We start from the raw sequence: 18,619 nt of genomic DNA on the forward strand, positions 1-18,619 counted from the left end.
CTAAGAAGCAGTTTACCCGAATACTGATTAAAGATATACAATTCAGCCAATCAGCATCCTGAAATAGATTCAGCTTTGGGACAAAGTCGTCTGGCCCAAAGCTGCGTGTTCTCGCCAGGTGCTTTTTTTAGCGACAAGAGTACGGGAGTACGAGCGCCAGCACTTCTCTTCCAAGAATACCAAACCAGATAACATCTTTCCTCCAAGACCCGTTTGAGAGAAGAGCTTTGGCGGAGAAACTACAGCTGGACCCAGATCAACCTCGCAAGAAGACAACAGATTGGCTAAAAGGGAAGCGCTTACGTGAAGCTTCTGTAGAGATCGGTACATCCGGAAGGTTTGGCTAGCTGGATGCTGTCGTGCTAATGCCGTATTTAGCTTTATAAATCAACGGGGACAGATCCAACATGGACAGATACGGGAGTAAGGGGCATGAAGCACTTTAATTCAATTCAGTTTATTTTATATAGCCCAATATCACACATTATGAATTTGCCTCAGAGGGTTTTACAATCTGTACACATACGACATCCCTGACTTTTGACCTCACATCGGATCAGGAAAAACTCCCAAGAAATAGAAACAACCCTTTCACAGGGAAAAAAGGGAAGAAAGCTTCAGGAGAGCAACAGAGGAGGATCCCTCTCCAGGATGGACAGAAGCAATAGATGCCATGTGTACAGAAGGAATCATTACAGTTACAATACATTCAATGAAGATGACAGAGTGTATGAAGACATTACACTACATTTAATTTCCCGCATCAACTGTTTAAAAGAAGACCACCCAGTAAGATTATTTGTGGGCTGGGTGCTCCTTGTCTGAGCAATTCAACAAGACATTCAGATGTCATATTCCGTTTCATTAGAATATTTCACTAAAACAAGCCAAAAATGTCAACTCGTAGTTGCATTAGAAGCAATGCAGTCATTCAGATTCATCTCCTGTGGAACATGAATGTTGTTGAGATATTTCAGTCTGGAGCAACGAGGTTGACAAACATAACGGACAGACAGACATTGCCACCCGGCGCCACACTGCTGGCACGGCTAAAAGTTCTTGAAGCAAACGGAGAGCTTCACACTGTCCATCGGGCATGTTTACCTCACGGAGACATCATCCCACGCCCAAAGCCATCCATTTGACGAGGAGGGAGGCCTGAGGCCCCCTGGGAACTGGGGACTTTTCAAGGGGTATTGTTTGCAGTCTGAGTCACTCTATATTTATATCAGTGTGTAGCACGGGGGCAAAGTTCGCACTGCGTTTGGTAATATTTAACAGGACAGTTTTGGGTGACATGGCTGAGCGGCGAGAATGAGAAAAAGGCAGCGTTGTTGACATGTATCCACCGCGTGGGACACTTGCCGCTGATGCATAGAGACACCAAACCGAGGTGAGTCAGATAAACACTGTGGCGTTTATGACAATTTAAATTTCATTCAATTTAACCTTCACTCAGCAGGAGCTGCTTTATGCTGTGAAATAAATTGTTGAGAGACAGGTGCAGTGTGGAAAGTTATTCACATTCAAGATCTCAGAGATTTGACTGTAACTTTGTGTCTCTAAACAAGTAATCATACTCTGACCTGAATTACATTTTAACGGAAACTCTTTTACTTTGACAAAAATATGATTTGTTGTAAAATGATCAGGGAGTCAATTCCATGGATTAACTTGTCCTATCAAGGTAAATTCCTTATTTTTATTATTCTGTCTGTCAATAGATAAATGATCTCCAGCTATATGAAAACAAATCTTTTTCATCCTCTAAAGTCTCACTGTCTACAAATGTCAAACCAGTGACTGAGCTTTTTATTTGAAAAACAAGTTACAAAAGTAATTCAATTGTGTTTTAATTCATTAATTGTATTCAGGGTTACACCAAAAAATTATGTCATACCTCTGGCTACGATAAAATACAGTTGCAATGTAATGCATTGTTTTATAAAGTTTATTAATATTATTAGTATTATTATCACCGGTGGTTATAATAAACAAGAAAAAAGTAAATGGATGATCATGTTGCATACAAAAAAATATATGAACGTTTTTTTATTTCACATCTTATATACAATATATCAATGGCAAAACCTCCTATCTGAAAAAAATATATTTTTTTAGAATACGAAACCTTGTTTTCTTGCAGAATGATATTTGTTAAGGATTCCCAATACATAATAAAAAAGGTTCCCCCCCATTTTCCCTGGATCATTTTGCAGATAGGAGGTTTTGCACCTTGGCCATCGATATAACTGGGTTATGCATACAGTGGGAGAAAGGAAAAGATTATCATTTAAAACTTTTTAATCACAGATCTCCCAGCAGAACTATTGACAAATTAATTAACAAACTCAATTCAATAACATTTACTGTAACTTAGTTTCACTCTTCAGCTTGGTTGGACTTTATTGCATTGCTTTATTTTGGTGTCAGCAAATACTGAGTTTAATGTTGTTTGAAATGACATGAATACACAAGGATGAGTACAATTAAGAATGAAGGCAATAATACATCATTTGTATCTAACAAAATGAAAGTATATTTTTCTGACACGTTTTTCTTTTGGAAAAAATCTGACTTTAGTAGCTGGAGCATCGTCATTGAAGACTTGAGATTATAATCAACCGTGGGAAATAATTCAATTATTTTTTGTTTTCGGTCCATTCAGCATTGAACAATGGATTGACTGGATCGACTGATTAAACATGGACCTCTTTTATCTGCTCGTGCTCCTACTTTCATGCAGGATTCAAGGTGAGAGTGCAAACAAACACAGCAGCTCGTTCGATTGGAGTCGTGTCACAGAGGCCAGTAATGTGCGTGTACAACGGCCACTTCCAGTGCCGCGGTGGTCCTAATAGCAGAGGGCTTGATGATCTCTCGTCTTCAGATTAGTTTGGTTTAGTTTTCTTGATATGGACATCACATCTTTTTTCAGTGGCATTAGAATTGCAACACACATTTATTTATGCTGCAGACCAGATGCGCTGTGCATCTGTTTGTAACAAAACGCTGAGTCAACATTAAGACGAAGACAGTGGTCATGGGGGTTCAGAGCTACTGGTTCACGGTCCCAATTAGGAGCACGCACGAATGATGCTCCTCACACTGCCATTCTCTAATTCCAATGAAAAGAAAGCGCCACAGAGGCCGGCCTCCATATTTCTCAGGCCTAATGTCCTATACAGATGCTTAATGTCGGATCCTGCATGCTCTGTGGTTTTATCAAGCCCTCTAGGCTTCTCTGCATGTAGAAATGATTATCCTGCAGAATAATGCCGTGGCTTTTTGCCAACAGCCATAGATTCATTGACAATCTCCTACTGAGTAATTCATCCCTAAATCCTGTCTGCTCTCATCCATGCACCCCGTCCAAACCACCATCGTTTCAATCTGGACAGCACAGTAAGAAACAGTTTTAAGGAGGCTTTTAAATCTCTTCATGCCTCATAGGCTTTCTTTCTTTCTCTCTTTGTTTCTTTCTTCTTTTACTACTCACTCTCTCCATGTCGTAAATGTAATGGGGAATGTGTTCGAAAGTGACACACACTGGGGGTCTCTAGGTTTTGAGTTCTTTGTGCAAACTAAGCGATTATCTCTACTTACTGATCACTTATTTTCCACCGTAATTATGGGCTTGCTTTACTGCACCAACTTCAATTCATCTCCCTGACTGTAAAATGAAAAGTCTCAAATGCATTTGTTTGATCTGGTCTTAGATCACTTTTGAAGGAATCTGTGTGCTTTGTGTGTGATGTTTCCTATCCTGCTAGAATTGCATTCTTGTGCTAATGTCAATCGGGATGACAGACCACTTGTGTGTTCCCGTGCTACGAGTGAGTTTCCATCGCCAGCATCTTAATTCTGAATGGCCTCACATTGCTTTTTAATACTACTTAACTTATTAGGTTTCATTAAAGGACTAGTTTGTTGGAAATACTGAGTCTCCGCTGGTTGCCTGGTAACCTCACAGTGACGACGGGACTCCAGGAAGTTCATAATCCGCAGTTATTTTTGTTGTATGAATTAAACAAACAGGATGTAATTCACTATAGAGAGCTTTGAACTCTGTCACGTTTCCCCAGTCTTTGTGCTAAGCTAAGCTAACTGGCTGCTCGCTCCATAGCTCCATATTCAATGCATAACTATGCGTCAGAGTAGTTTCCATCATTTCATCGGACCCTCAACAAGAAAGCGAGTATTCGCTTTTGCCAACATGCCAAACTATTTCAAACTATTGATATGTTTCAGACTGAGTTCCACATGGAAGGGACTGATGTGACTTATGTCTGCCTTTCTTTGGCTTGCAGTAGTCAGAGGTCTGATGAAGCTGTCGCCCGGCACACTAACCGTCCTTCGAGGAGACGAGGCCCGGTTTACCTGCAGTACCTCCGACACTCAGTGGACTGTTATGTTGTGGCTGCTGAACGGCACGGCGGTTCTCACCATCTCCAAGGAGTTTGGCGTCCTGCCCTCCATCAACCCGAATGTGACGGCCGAGACAAGCCTCGTCTCACGTGGAGACAGCTGGGTGTTTGTCCTGAAGAGCACAGAGAGGCACAACCAGGGACCAGTGACCTGTGACCTCCAGGGCATTGACAGGACAACAGCAAGCCTGTTTGTACAAGGTATGCATGTGTGTGTGTGTGTGTGTGTGTGAGATTGTGTGGCAGGAAGGGAGCAGGCAACTGTTTTTTTCTGCTGCAGAGAATTGAAAAGTTTTTTTTTATGCAGCCAGCTCGGGGACCCTTCAGTCATTCCTTTCTTTCTTCCCTTGAATAGGAAGGAATCAAGGGAAGGAAGGAATCAAGGGAAAGAAGGAATCAAAGGATGGAAGGAAGGATCCTTCTTTCTTCCTTCCTTCCTTTGATTCCTTCTTCCTTGATCATCACAAGACCTCTCAGTAGGAAGGAATACTCCCATTGTTGCAGACCAGAATCTTGTACACACACACACACACACACACACACACACACACCACACACACACACACACACACACACACACACACACACACACACACACACACACACACACACACACACACACACACAAAGCAGTGAAGGTGAGGAAGCAGATGGCAAGTTTAAAATACAACTATTTCAGTGTGAGAGTGCAGAAATACACTGAATTTAACCTTGACAACGCAAAAAAGAGAGTTTTAAAAAAAGAAGAAAAAACGAGGTAAATGAAGGGACAACACTAAAGTTGTATTTGTGCGTTGATTCTGCAGACACACACATTGTCGTCTCTACTCAAAAATGTTGTTGACACTAATGAAGCGCTTTTGTTTGAATTTTCTTGAAGTGGGGATTCAAGGATGAAAGTTTTCTGTAAAAGCAGCTGAACAAGCGCCTCACTGATCAATCACGGTGTATATCAAGGGGGGAGGGGGGCTCTGGGTCCGTGTGGAGGGGTACAGTCAACCAATGTTTGATGGCCTCTGTGACATTGTTGATGGCAGTGTGGGTGGTGTCGGGATGGGAATTGATTGGACCAAAAGGGCTGCCAGTCAGGATTTACAGGCTGGCTCCTCTCCTCAGAGTCAGGACTTTGTAAGAATCAGTGGCTCTCTGCAGTTCTGATGATGTTGATGTCTCAAGCTGTAGCATCTGGACTAAGTGGGACTAAATAAATGTCTAAACAAGCAAGTTAGAGCAAATTCACTGAAATCGGCCATACCATTCACCAACATTTTAATTAGGAATGTAAAAAAAAAAATCTGAGGATTGTTGGGGAGGTCAGAAAAGCCAGCAAACCGTTTTAAGTTTAAAGACAGCTTGATGGAAAATGGCGCATGCATGCATCTCCGGGAAGATATTGACCCCTCGAGTCACAGTTTCTGCTCACATGAAGGCGGCCCACCTCAAACGAGACGACAACTTATCACGGCAAACCTGTGCTTCTCGTGACCTCATCATTCAGCGTGTTTGCATCTGCAGTATGCACAAACTAAACTCAGCAAAAAAAACAAGAAATCAGCGCGTAAACATTCTCTCTGTAAAAAGCGCAAGGATACAAAACCAATGACCCATCGCCTCCGATATATTACGGAGAGAGCATCCATTGCTGCCAGCGCCACAAATTCCCATCGACACATGCAGCCATTAACAGTAGTGCATGGTGAATCAGGCCCTGCAGGCGGGATGCAGAGGATCACTATGGCCTGACACAGCCTCTGAATTAATTGTACATCCTGGCACACCCAGTTAACAGTCAGCAACTCTGCCTGTGATTTGTATACTGCAGTTTAAAATATACTATACTGTTGGAACGGAGCCACAAATCCACCGCGGACTGGATGACTCCGTCCGCCATTATCATCCGCACTGCCCGCTTTAATTGTTCAATATGAAGATGATGTAAATATGACAATACTGCTTTCTATCGCTGCTCCTTCTCAGCTTATTCCTCTCACACACACACACACAGATACACACACACCTACACACATACACACACACTCACGCCTCTCAGTTGAGCAAATCAATTCAGCTGCATGCACTGTTGAGTACCAACGGGTCTGTAGTGAAGGCTAGAGCTGCAGAAAAGTCTGCTGTATATAAATCAGAGGCGAGCGAACAGCAGAAGAGTAGAAGAAGCCGGTCCTCGTTGGAATGAATGCACTCCCACACATACATGTGTGTGATATGCTTTTCAGGCAAGACAAGAGTCATGTCCTTACGCAGCAATCCTGCAGACAGACATGTAAATACGGCCCTCAGTAATTTACCCACTGAGGACCCCTGCTGAAAAATGACTGGAATTAGAGTTATCTGAAAGCTCTCGGCCTCACACAGCAGCCCAAAGTCTTCAAAGTTCCTCTAAAGTGATTAACCAACCTTATGAAACCTTATTTCAGGGATTACTTAAATTGGATCTTTGGGAGAAAGTGCTGACGTCGTTCCTTTCTTTATTCAGATGTATCAATCTGCCACGATGGCTCGGAGCCCCTCATTCGTCAGTGCAAATGAGGCTGCTGGTTCCTCGCCAAACTTTATACCATGGCACAGAGATTCTCTTAGAACAGCCGTAGTCCGCTTTTTTGGAATGGGATTGTACGATGTTCATGACACCAAATAATTTTTTTAAAAGCCCCGGGGTAAAACGCGAGAACCAATAATGCGAACAAAACAGCAGAGGATTTGAACCTAAATCCGCACAGACACGTCATTCGCTGAGACAAAGCACCGAAGCCTCTGTAATTATCTTTCTGTCTGTAGCAATTGTCTGTTGCATCCAGCTCCTTTCATTCTGCCAGACAATGGACTTCACATATGAGATACTGTATCTCCCAGGTCCGTAAGTGGCTTATTTGGCTGGCAGGGAAGGAGATGAAGGGGAAAAGAGGAGAAGGATTCGTCAATTGACACTGTGAGACGCACGATCAATCGCCCGGGACGAATGAAATCCTTCTTTTGTCATCGAGCGGGGGAATTGCAGATGCTACAACATGCATAGAAATTTATGGATTCCTACCCGGTGTTGATGTTCATAAACGTACTCAGACTCATGCATGTGTACAGGAATATTCATAAGCACAAATAATACAAAATAAAAAAAAGTTTGTGATTCTGATTGCAGAAACGGGCAGCGTGAAAGTCTTTGGGGATAACAAGGTGGCTTTTCAGGGTCAGTCGGTCCTATTTGAATGCCAAGCAGCAGGATGGTACCCTCCACCCACTTTGCAATGGCAGGTGAATGACAAAAAGGTAGGGGCATACAACCTTCTTACTATTTAGAACTGCGGAAATAATTTGATATAATAAAACACTCATCAAGCGCACGTCGTAGCTTTACAACTCAAAGCTTTGCCGAAGGGAAGTGTCCCTGAAAAAGAATTAGAGTCTCTCATGTAGTGCCTGTGCAGAGAAGGTATATTTGCAGCTGAATTATTATATTTCTCTCTCTCTCTCTCTCTCTCTCTCTCTCTCTCTCTCTCTCTCTCTCTCTCTCTCTCTGGGGATCGGCATGGAGGTGAACCAGGGGGAATACAACATCAGCAGTGAAGAGCCCGGGAAGAGCCTCTTCACCGTAACCAGCAACCTCAGCGTGACGGCAGTGAAGAGCTCTCATGTGGCTTGTCAAGCCTCTGTGTCGGCCCTCGCCACACCACTGAGGAGCAGCCTCCGTCTGACAGTGGGTGAGAGGTTTTACATCAAATAACACACACGCACAGGTGTTTGTTTATTTATCTGTCTCTACATTCCTCCTCTCTCTCTTTTTTAAAATCTTTCTCTCTTTGTGTTTAACTTTGTTCTTTCCTTTTAGTTTTTTTCGGTTCCTTTCTCTTTTTGGGGGAAGCTCGTGAATCATCACTGAGCATTAATATCGAAGAGCTATGGGGAACAGAAAAATACTGCATCTCACATCGCCGAAATACTACATTATCCTCTTTGTAAAATTCCAATTCGTAGTTTTAACATATTCTTTTTTGAAAATCCACTCAGAGCAGCTTCCCTCGGCAAACACCCTCATGCATGCTGCGGCGTATTAAAACAGGAGATTGAACACAGCTTTCTTTACACTGTGTCTGCAAAGCTGTAATTAAATTGCAAGGGACCAACACTGCTTCAGCGCTTCTTTACAAAAACACCGACGTGACCTTTACTCCTCAGTTACAGAGGTGGTGCAGGAGGGAGATGACTGCACGGTCCCTGTGGCAGTAATGGCCTCCTTCTGTGCTCTCCTGCTGCTCCTCCTGCTCTGCGTCTCCACCGTCCTCTGGCTCAGACAGAGGAGACAAGCAAGTATGCACTTTTCGCTTCCTCAAATTGCTTCAGGTGAAAGACAATCGTCACCTCCCCCCCTGCACCTTCTCCAGTCCAGAAACTGCGTGATGAAAGCATAATGAAGACGATGGTTACACGCCGTGACTCGGCACTGCCCCGTGCTGGCCTTCCCCAAGGGCACACGATATATATATTTTATGACAAAGGCAGAACATTAGTTGTCAGCAACAAAGCGTTTCTTGTCAAGAGTATGTGGACTGTATGACTGCAAGGTTGGGGGTTTGAATCCCAGAAAAAAAGGGACACATTGGTCAGTAGGACTATTCATGCTCACCCAGAATAAACACTGCCGGGGTGAGTCTGAGCAGATATTTCACCAGTTTTACAGTGCGAAGATACATCTGTCACTTTACTGGGTCTAACTGAAATTAAGTAGCATGTTTCTTTCTGCTTCAACATACATATCTGTCCTGTGCTCTTCGAATGAGGATAGAACTAGGATAACCACCTCAGGTTGCCCTTTACACGCGCGTCTTTCCAAAATGTCATCGCTTCATCATTTCCTCCTATTAGCCATTGTGGGACATTTTCATAATTGGCAAATTCATTCTCGTATTCTGGACAAAAATGTTTTATATGGTTACGGTGGACTTTGGCCCTCAAATTCAGATTTCTGTTAGACGTAGCAGACATATCCAGCAATTTTGCATTTGCACAAATAGGACGGCCGTACCCACAGATCGACGACCGGCCATGGCTGTCACCGGCGTGGAGGAATTATATTCATCAAGCTTGACCTGTGTGCTATTGTACTTTCAATAACGTCTTCTATAAAATACCAGCCAGGAAACTGCACTTCCACTTTACTGGACTGGTGGTCTTTACTCTACTGTTGCAGGATTTAATTAAAGTGTTGCAGGATGATGCAGGACAATAGGGAAAAAAAACAATAAGTAACTGAATCGAGTCTCCCTTGGATGAATAAAGGGACCATGATTCAGTCCTGGGTTTCTATCATACACCCAGGACTGGAACAATGGAAAAAGGCCATTGAGACATGCAGAGTTGTTGAGTTGTTTAGAGGGAATGTGGCGACCTTGGACAAGCTATCTACCTGTGTGTAAAGGATTACAGCTGTTGGTGCACTGGCAGGTATTGTGCCGTGGGGAACATAAGGTTATGACTCACCTGGTTCCTGCCAGATGTTACACAGTTTTCACATTCAGCTTTTGGACACAGCTTGTTCTGTAGATTTAAACAAACTAGTGAGGCGCCTGTTCAAAAACAAGCCCTTTCAGAATGGACCGAATGCTCGGCCTGTGGTGTACAGACTACTTCACAGAACATTGTGCTGATAATGCCTTTATGTCACTCTTCAAATAAACATTTGAGGACTTTTACTGTGCGATATTGATGGTTTTAATATTAAAGGTTAATAGCTTTACTTCTGAAAGAAAGTTGTCGGCACTTCTTCTGCCACTGCCAAAACGTATACTTTCCTAATAATAGAAAAAGGATGTAAAGCGGTGATTTTTCGTAATAAGTGATATTGGCTCTATGAAATAAATTGAATGAACAGTGAAGCAGGACAGCGTTTTTCTGGGGCCACCAAATAATTACACCCCTGTATAACATCATGTCACAGTTATTCACGGTCAGGAACATCAATAACATATGCTCAGTGGATGTAATTTAGTATTTTGCAACATGGCGGCCAGTCAAAATATTATGTTAATGTGATCTTAGGTCACTTATTCAGCCTTTCTTCATAACTTTGTGCCGACTAATGTGGAACGATGTCTGAGCGCTGCTTGGACATAATTTGTGGCTGACATAGCAAAGAGTCGCATAAGTTGGAAAAGGGGTGAACATTAGCATATCCTCCCAGGTGTAATGTTTCCATCACTGTCGATCTGAGCTGGAGCAATTACTGCAGAGTCATTTGTCCCGGGAACGAATACAGATTGCAACCTTTCCCACGAAAGACAAAAGCCAGACGTTCGTAGGTGTCAGGGTTTTCTTTGTCCAGTGGGAAAGGGGGTTTAGAATACCTCCAAAACTCATTTAAGATATTGTATCTCATCTATCCTTTTTACGCCTAAGTTTTGATTCCAATGAGACAATACATGTTGGTCAATAAGCTTTCGGGGCGTTAGCAGGCGTATCTTGTCACCTTCAGACAGCCAGGCGAACTGCTAAATTGAGCTAAATATTTGCAACGTAACAGAATTTGAAAAATGTTGGAACTACTCCTTTAAGACATACGTGTTAAAATTTTTTGTCTTTAAAGTTTAAAGTTGACAAAGGCAGTAACGAATTGGATAGTTTAGGACATTCTACAAAGCCATCTACAGTAATAAGGGTTTTAAACCACCACACCGTTTTACAGCAACTCTTTTTAGGGCTCACAACTTGACCTGGAATATTCAATCCAGATTATTTTATACAGCCCAATATCACAAATTACAAATTTGCCTCAGAGGGCTTTACAGTCTGTACACATACGACATCCCTGTCCCAGGATCTCACATCGGATCAGGAAAAACTCCCAAGAAATAGAAAAAAACGTACCTTCAGGAGAGCAACAGAGGAGGACCCCTCTCCCCGGATGGCCAGAAGCAATAGATAGCATGTGTACAAAATGAAGCAATATGATAATAATATGTGTCGCCGCAGAGATTTGTGGAGGTAAAGTGGTGTGATGTCATAAAAATAGGGAACGAGGGATGTTTCAGAGCGGTTTCTGGAGCGCCATCGCCGAGGGGATCGTCGTTCTATAGAACACGCAGCCGGGAGAGGCCTGTTTGTGCGCGATAACAAAAAGAGGCCCTAAATCACTCGTTTAGAAGTCGACGTAATTCCCCTGACTGATTCTGGACTATTGCAAATCATGGCTATGGTTTTAGAGCTAAAGGATTATCAAGAAGCAGGTGTGACCTTTCTCCTCCGGCAGACAATCTTGTATACCTGAAACGTGCGATGCCTTCAAGATGCCTTCACCGTCGTCTTTAAAGTTTTTATGGAGGAAATAAGTTGAATTAACTTCATGAGGGCGATGCACGCGTTAGGGGATGTGGCATGTCCCCAAGCCACTAAGCTCTGCTTTGAGAAATCCACCTCAATGGGGAGTAATGCATGCTTTGTAATTTGGGGGGAAAGTATAGGGGATCTAATGTAGTCACCCTCAGAGACTTTGGCCAGCATGACAGCAGGGATTTAAAATATAATGACGAAGGCAATTTCTTTCCCTGTAAATGAGCAGTTTATATGTCTCCTGAGGCGAGCGCCATCTGCACCGTGGTTATATTGTTGTGTTGTCGCCGTGGCCAGGACCTTTGGCAAAGACAACCACAAAGCAGTGTTACAAAACTCATTAACACTCCAGGGCTCCAGACTGCGACCAAATGGTCGCATTTTGCGCCTAAAATTAGACACAGTGCGAGTAAATTTTTCATCAACTCGCGCATGCGCGACCAGTAAATTAGCAGATTTTTTTTGTTTTTGTTATTAAATATTTTTGTTGCTGACAAACTTGTTCTACACTTCAGCCCACTACAGTTAGCGATAATGCCTGAATGACTGGTTTGCTAACCGACATTAACTCCAGAAGAAGAAGAAAGGAGACGAAAACCGAAGAAGAAGGCTGGCCTGTGTGTGAGAGCGGGGGGGGCTAATGTGTGAAAAGAGGCGCACCGCAACGGAGACAATGCGACCGGCGTTGGCCGCAGAGTGAGAGGTCAGAGGGGATCCTCACCACCGAGCGGCGTCCCCGTCCCCCGAGTTGAATCTCTGGGTCGACTCAGCCGACTCTCACATGTCTGCCACTCGAGCCTGATGCTCACGGTAAACACATTCGATTGGGAGCGCGCGAGGGTTTTGAGAAAGTTAGCGGAAGGATTTAAGTGACAACATCCGGTTTTGCAAAGTTAGCGTAAAGAACCACGTGAAACAACATCCGTTTTTGAAAATAAGATGTCGACAAATCATACACGAACATATAAAAGTAAACAATGAACTGATTTTGTATCTTTAGAGATCGTTTCTGAGATTTAGCTTAACATATGCTAAGATTAGAACATTTTTACTGGACCAAGGAAGAGTTTATAAAAATTAGTCAGACTTGTGTATGTTAAGAAAAGTCCTGTATATAGATTTCCCCAAGAGTTCCAGGAAATGAATGATGCAGATGTGTTCCATACATATCTGAAATCCCCTACAATAGCAATCAAACAATTGTAATGTATCAATTAGGACATTTTTCAAAGTAAAAGTCCTAAATGTTTAAAGAAATCTGTAATTTCTTTAATGTTTGAGTTGCTTTATATATGTATTTCCTCATAGTCCTCATAGCAATAATGCTACACAAAAAATAGAATGCTTCAATCGACACCGTGATCGGTATTATCTGTGATCGGCAGATACTGATTTCAGTGATCGGTGATCGGCACCAAAAACCTGATCGGTGCATCTCTAGAAACCAACAAATGTTTTGATTGGCCACATCGAAGTGCAACATGCACATGCTCAAGGTATGTTTTTCTTAAAATATGTTTAAACTCAATACAGTAACTTCTGAAGAGTTCTCTGTTGTGAATGTTTTGCAGTTCATGAAGGCAAAAAGGCATAAGATTGTATATTGTCGAAATTATGTATCAGTAATACAGTAGAAATGATGGGAAAACTTTGCAAGTCGATTTATACTGTGCGCAGGGTTTTTCCTGCATAGAGAAAATTTGGGCGAGCCGAGAAGAGTTGTTAACGGGGGGAGGGGGTGCTAGTGAGGAGTGTGCTTACCCGTGTGCGCGGATGTGTGCGCGCATCATGGCAGAGCAGCCAGCTGCTGATCACTCACTCAATATCTCGACTGCATGAATAGATGGACCCAGGAAAACCCTGTGTGCGCCCCTAAATTTTCTGCTTGCGCCCCTAACATTTTAAGTTAGGGGCCACTGTGCTCCTAGTTAAAAAAGTTAGTCTGGAGCCCTGCACTCAGCTCCAGTTTTCACCGTTGAATAGCAAAGTGACTGGAGGCTCTGATATTAGTGCAGAATCCAGAGATAATAAACAGCGGGACATTAACAGCTCAATACAGATGTCGTGAGCAAGCACAATAGTCCTGTGGTCAATGACAATAATAAAAACAGCGGCTAACAGCTCATAATAATTCTGTAAACCTTATTTTCTTTCAGAACCGAGCCCACGGGAGGCAATACGGTACGATTTAGGAGCTCTTTTTTTCTCAATACCTCTTGCTTTACAAGGCTGTTTTCAAACAATGAAAACCTGGAACTTTCTCCACTTTCCAAACTCACAAAAATAACTTTAAGATCCCAGGAGAGTGACCGGCTTGAGGAGAAAGTAGCTGCCAATAATCTGGGAAAGAGGCAGAGACGTAGAGTCACGGCTGTATTGAGCTCCATTTATAATTTGCATAAGCGAATATGACGACTCAGCAATCTTTATTAATATGTTTCAATTTATTTACTGAGAATAAATAGGCTTTTACTGTTTTTAATTATAAAATAAAATTGAAGGCATGTATTAGAGGCATTAAATAGTCATTAAATTTTGTAACAACTTAAATAAGATTCAAATTGTTGTCATTTAAGAAGCAGATATTTTACGCATTACTGTTGTCAGCATTTCCCATTGAGCACATTGAAGTGAGAGCCGAGCATGTTGGTGGGCTCAAACTAAATGCACTGAAAAATGATGATGTACATTTGTTATCCATCAAAGTATGTTATGATGAAAACAATGCAGAGGCCCCCGATAGTACATCAGCTTTGTGAGAAAAGAAAATTGTCTGTTCACAAAAAGCACAGCCTCTCTCAGCTAAAGGTTATCTTTTCCATTGGACCGTTCGTTTGAGCATTTGCAGGTTCGACCAATCAGTGAGCGGGAGAAGCTCGGTTGCTGAGGCGACAGGAGGGAAGGTCAACGTGGGATATTCTGGTGAGGGCCCCACAGGTGAGAGAGGGACACATAGTTCTCCATGATAATTGTACATCTCAACTACTGTTTACTCACATCACAAATGTCTGAGTGAACAGACGCAATAGTTCAGTTTATTCTGACAAGCTGAGGCATGACAATAACACACATCTCTGATAGAGGTCAGTACATGTTATACATTATTTAATATCACTCAACACATTTTGCTATATGTTTTTCATACCCTTTCAAACGTCTATTCTAAGTGGTGAAAGTTGTGTAATTCATCACATTTAACATAAAGTCTGTATTCATTCTTTTATCAAGGTTAGATCATGATTGCCCTGTAATGACGTTTCACTGCAGATTGATTCTCCATAACAATCATTTACTTTGACGAAAGGTAACGCTTCATGTTCACCGTGATGGATTACACGATTCAAGAGTCTGTTAATGGATATTCATGTTCTTTGGAAATGTAAGGAAGCCAAATTATGTCTGGAGTAGTCGAAATGAAGTTCCCTAAAACATGCAGCGTGGATTGCAAAACGGTTAGCTGTAATATTTAAGTATACATGAAGACTATCCCTTTAAGTCACAGCAGACTTGGTGCGCTTGCAAATGGCCAGTTGAGCAACGAAGAACTAGATAATATGCAGATTTCAAAATCAAGAAGAATCATTTTTGCAATTATTCTATTTCAGACGGAAGCAAAAGATAGATTCAAACTCTGGACACCGGATTTATTTGGTAAACGTAACAGACCCATGAGACACTAAATTGACCGGCTCTTTCTATTTTCGCTGAGGTTAGCTTTAAGTACAAAGTGGGATGTGTAGCTGGTCAGGAGGACTGCGAGGTTAGATCAGGCTAAATTGTTGTTTTTCACCCTGCAGATGCAGTTATCAATGAGCTAATCGTGGAAACTCGTAGGCAGGAGGATGTTGTCGGCTTTCACAAGGTAAGAGAGAGAGAGAGAGAGAGAGATGGAGAGAGAGATAGGAGAGAGAGATAGGAGAGAGAGAGAGATATTGACTGCAGCTGAATAATGCAACCATTCATTCACATCCTCCCATATTGATGGGAACAAGCCACACTGTAATACTGCTGCACCTCCCCTGTTCTCCCAGTCGACAGCTTGATGTTAGACAGGGATGTGGAATAACATGCTTTCTGGCACAGCTCCACAAAATGCCATCAACACTAATTTTTAGCTTATAGGGCAGTAAAGTGGCGCCTTCATCATTCATCATCATCATCGTGTTGTATCGTCTAAATAATGGGATGATCTCATGGAGTTCATGCTGGCATGGAGGAAACTGAGGAATATATTGTTATATTGCTATGAATATATACTGTATTGATAATGTGTTTAATGTCCTGGTATCACAAGTGAATGGAGGAGGGACAAGTCACTGCTGCTGTTGGAGAAAGGTTTCAGGACAGGAATCTCTGTGTATCGTCACTAAAACGTAAATGTAATGGTGTGTGTCCCAGGTCCCTGATGTCGTGTATACCAGCAGTCGGTCTCCACACAGTGAGGACCCACCCCAAGTGTGTCTATCAGAGGAAAACGTCAAGAGTGTCAGGAGAATTACCACAGTTTGAAATAAAAATATGGTGTCAATGATGTACACTGTTGTACAGTTCAGTATTTACAGATGGGGCCCCTCACCAGTGTTACATGTATGTAAAACTGTTAGCTAATGTTATACATAACATTAGCTAAAAGCATGTAGCACATTATTTCAAAAATATATTTACTTTAATGTATCCTTCAAAAAATGTAAACATTGTTTTTAAAATGTTCAATAAAGTTGTGTGCTCCTTTATGTTCTTGGCTTACATCTACACAGTATATAGTTTGAGCAGGCCATGTAATCTGGACCAAAACTAGACATACATTATATATATATATATATATATATATATACAGTGGTGTATAAAGTACCCAAAAGTCATACTTGAGTAAAAGTAAAGATACTTGACTGGAAAATTACTCAAGTAAAAGTAAAAGTCACCTATGAGAATACTACTCGAGTAAAAGTATTAAAGTATCTGATTTTTTTTGTACTTAAGTATCAAAAGTAATTTTCTGATATTAAATGTACTTAAGTATTGAAAGTAAAAGTAAAAGTAAATGCTGTTAATAAAAAAAACAAAGGGTCAGAATTTTGAGAATTAAGAAGTTTATTTGTTTTGAACAAGGAGTATGGATGAACTTAGCAATATATGAATACTATGAAATTACAAAATATAAATCATCACTTTAAAGTGAAAATGTATTGTTCATCTTCAAAGAAGTTGATTTTCAAATGGACAGATGTCAGTCTCGGCTCTTCTGGGGCTGAAAGGCGGTCCCTTGATGCTGAAGAGCCGTTCACATGGTAGCAGGAGTGTGTGTCTGGCTTCAGCCCTGATTGAGGTAGGTGTTGTGTCTGACCTGATGCAGGTAGAGTGTGTCTAGCTTCACACGCCCTGGTGCAGGTAGAGTGTGTCTAGCTTCACAGACCCTGATGGTGCAGGTAGAGTGTGTCTACTTCACAGACCCTGATGGTGCAGGTAGAGTGTGTCTAGCTTCACAGGTGTCTAGCTTCACAGGCCCTGATGCAGGTAGAGTGTGTCTAGCTTCACAGGCCCTGGTGCAGGTTTCACAGGCCCTGATGCAGGTAGAGTGTGTCTAGCTTCACAGGCTTCACAGGCCCTGATGCAGGTAGAGTGTGTCTAGCTTCACAGGCCCTGATGCAGGTAGAGCTTCACAGGCCCTGATGCAGGTAGAGTGTGTCTAGCTTCACAGGCCCTGATGGTGCAGGTAGAGTGTGTCTAGCTTCACAGACAGCAGCACACAGTTGGGAAGCATTTCAGCAAGTCAACATGATCCACGTCTCCATCCAGCTGTTTGCTGCTGTCATGCGCTTGAGATGACGAGAAGAAGTCCTCTTCATCAGATGAACTGGACCTGGTGGCATCACATAGCTGCAGGAGGGTTCTTCCATGTGCTGCTTGAAATATTCCTGAAATAAAGTGAGAGTATTATAGACATGATAGAATTAATAACACTTCCTAACATGTCATGACCCCAACCAACAGTTTTGTACTAAATAGTTTGTTTTAATTTGAGGTTTATACATTTAGTTTCATGCACTGTCCGTGCATCCAGAGTTGATTTGTGAATATGTACTTGTATCTCTGGAGTTAAACACAACAACAGTCCCAAATCAATATCGTCGCCATTACTGGACCGTCACTCTTATAATATTAATACAAATAATGATAATAATAATAATGCTGTAATGATTAGCATTATATTATAGCTAAGACGACTCAAATCAACAAATTCTCACAACTGTCAACACTTCTTCAGCTCATTAACTCTCTAGAGATCCCCACTCACGCCAATTGTCTCTTTAATTGGCGATAGCTAGCGAACGTTAGCCTAACATACAACATGCGTGGACAATCAGACACCTGCCTCCCCCTCTGCAAAGATATAACTTACTCCAATCCTGAGGACAACACTGCTAGATATCTTAACAGGTTTATGATGACTAAACATTAACGTTGCTCATGGGATTCATCTTAATTTACCTCAATGTGTTTCTTGAGGTTGGTGTGTTTTTGAAGGCCAGTATCTCCGTAGCTTTTCGGCGGCAGAGGCACTTCATCCGGTGGAAGAAACTTTCAAAAGAAAAGAGTTCGCCAAATATGGCCACGGACGTTGATCTTGGTCCCCGTGTTGAACGGAGAAGCCCATTGCTGCTCCACATGAAATGAGTCGTATCTGTAGCCGCCTCGCCATCTAGCATCCTGGGCATCACTGGGAAGAGAAACGGCAAGGGGACCCTGATCCCCAACCTGGTGCTTTCTCATGATTATTTTTTCCGTAACGTAGTACGATACTGTTTCAAAATGTATCGAGTAAAAGTACAAGTTTTCATTGCAAAATGTAGTGA

The 18,619-nt window shown here is 42.1% G+C and overlaps 1 protein-coding gene across 5 annotated transcripts; it reads left to right on the plus strand.

The window, feature by feature from the left end:
* Positions 1 to 319: 319 nt before the first annotated feature.
* igsf5b (immunoglobulin superfamily, member 5b) lies at positions 320 to 16,498 on the plus strand. Of its 5 annotated transcripts, none has more exons than XM_056441875.1 (11): positions 327 to 1,393; positions 2,669 to 2,754; positions 3,299 to 3,405; positions 4,311 to 4,628; positions 7,585 to 7,712; positions 7,978 to 8,143; positions 8,619 to 8,750; positions 13,922 to 13,946; positions 14,614 to 14,702; positions 15,563 to 15,627; positions 16,164 to 16,498. In XM_056441875.1, the coding sequence occupies exons 2-11, from the start codon at positions 2,741 to 2,743 to the stop codon at positions 16,272 to 16,274; spliced, it is 1,155 nt and encodes a 384-aa protein (XP_056297850.1). In that variant the 5' UTR covers positions 327 to 1,393; positions 2,669 to 2,740; the 3' UTR covers positions 16,275 to 16,498. The 5 variants fall into 5 exon arrangements, with proteins under 5 accessions (XP_056297854.1, XP_056297850.1, XP_056297852.1 ...); XM_056441876.1 differs by lacking the exon at positions 327 to 1,393 and adding an exon at positions 1,417 to 1,687; XM_056441879.1 differs by lacking the exon at positions 15,563 to 15,627 and having other exon boundaries at positions 320 to 1,393; positions 16,164 to 16,300.
* The last annotated feature ends 2,121 nt before the right edge of the window (positions 16,499 to 18,619 follow it).

The sequence above is a fragment of the Pseudoliparis swirei genome, chromosome 20 (genome assembly GCF_029220125.1).
Source record: "Pseudoliparis swirei isolate HS2019 ecotype Mariana Trench chromosome 20, NWPU_hadal_v1, whole genome shotgun sequence".
Taxonomy (NCBI): Eukaryota; Metazoa; Chordata; class Actinopteri; order Perciformes; family Liparidae; genus Pseudoliparis; species Pseudoliparis swirei.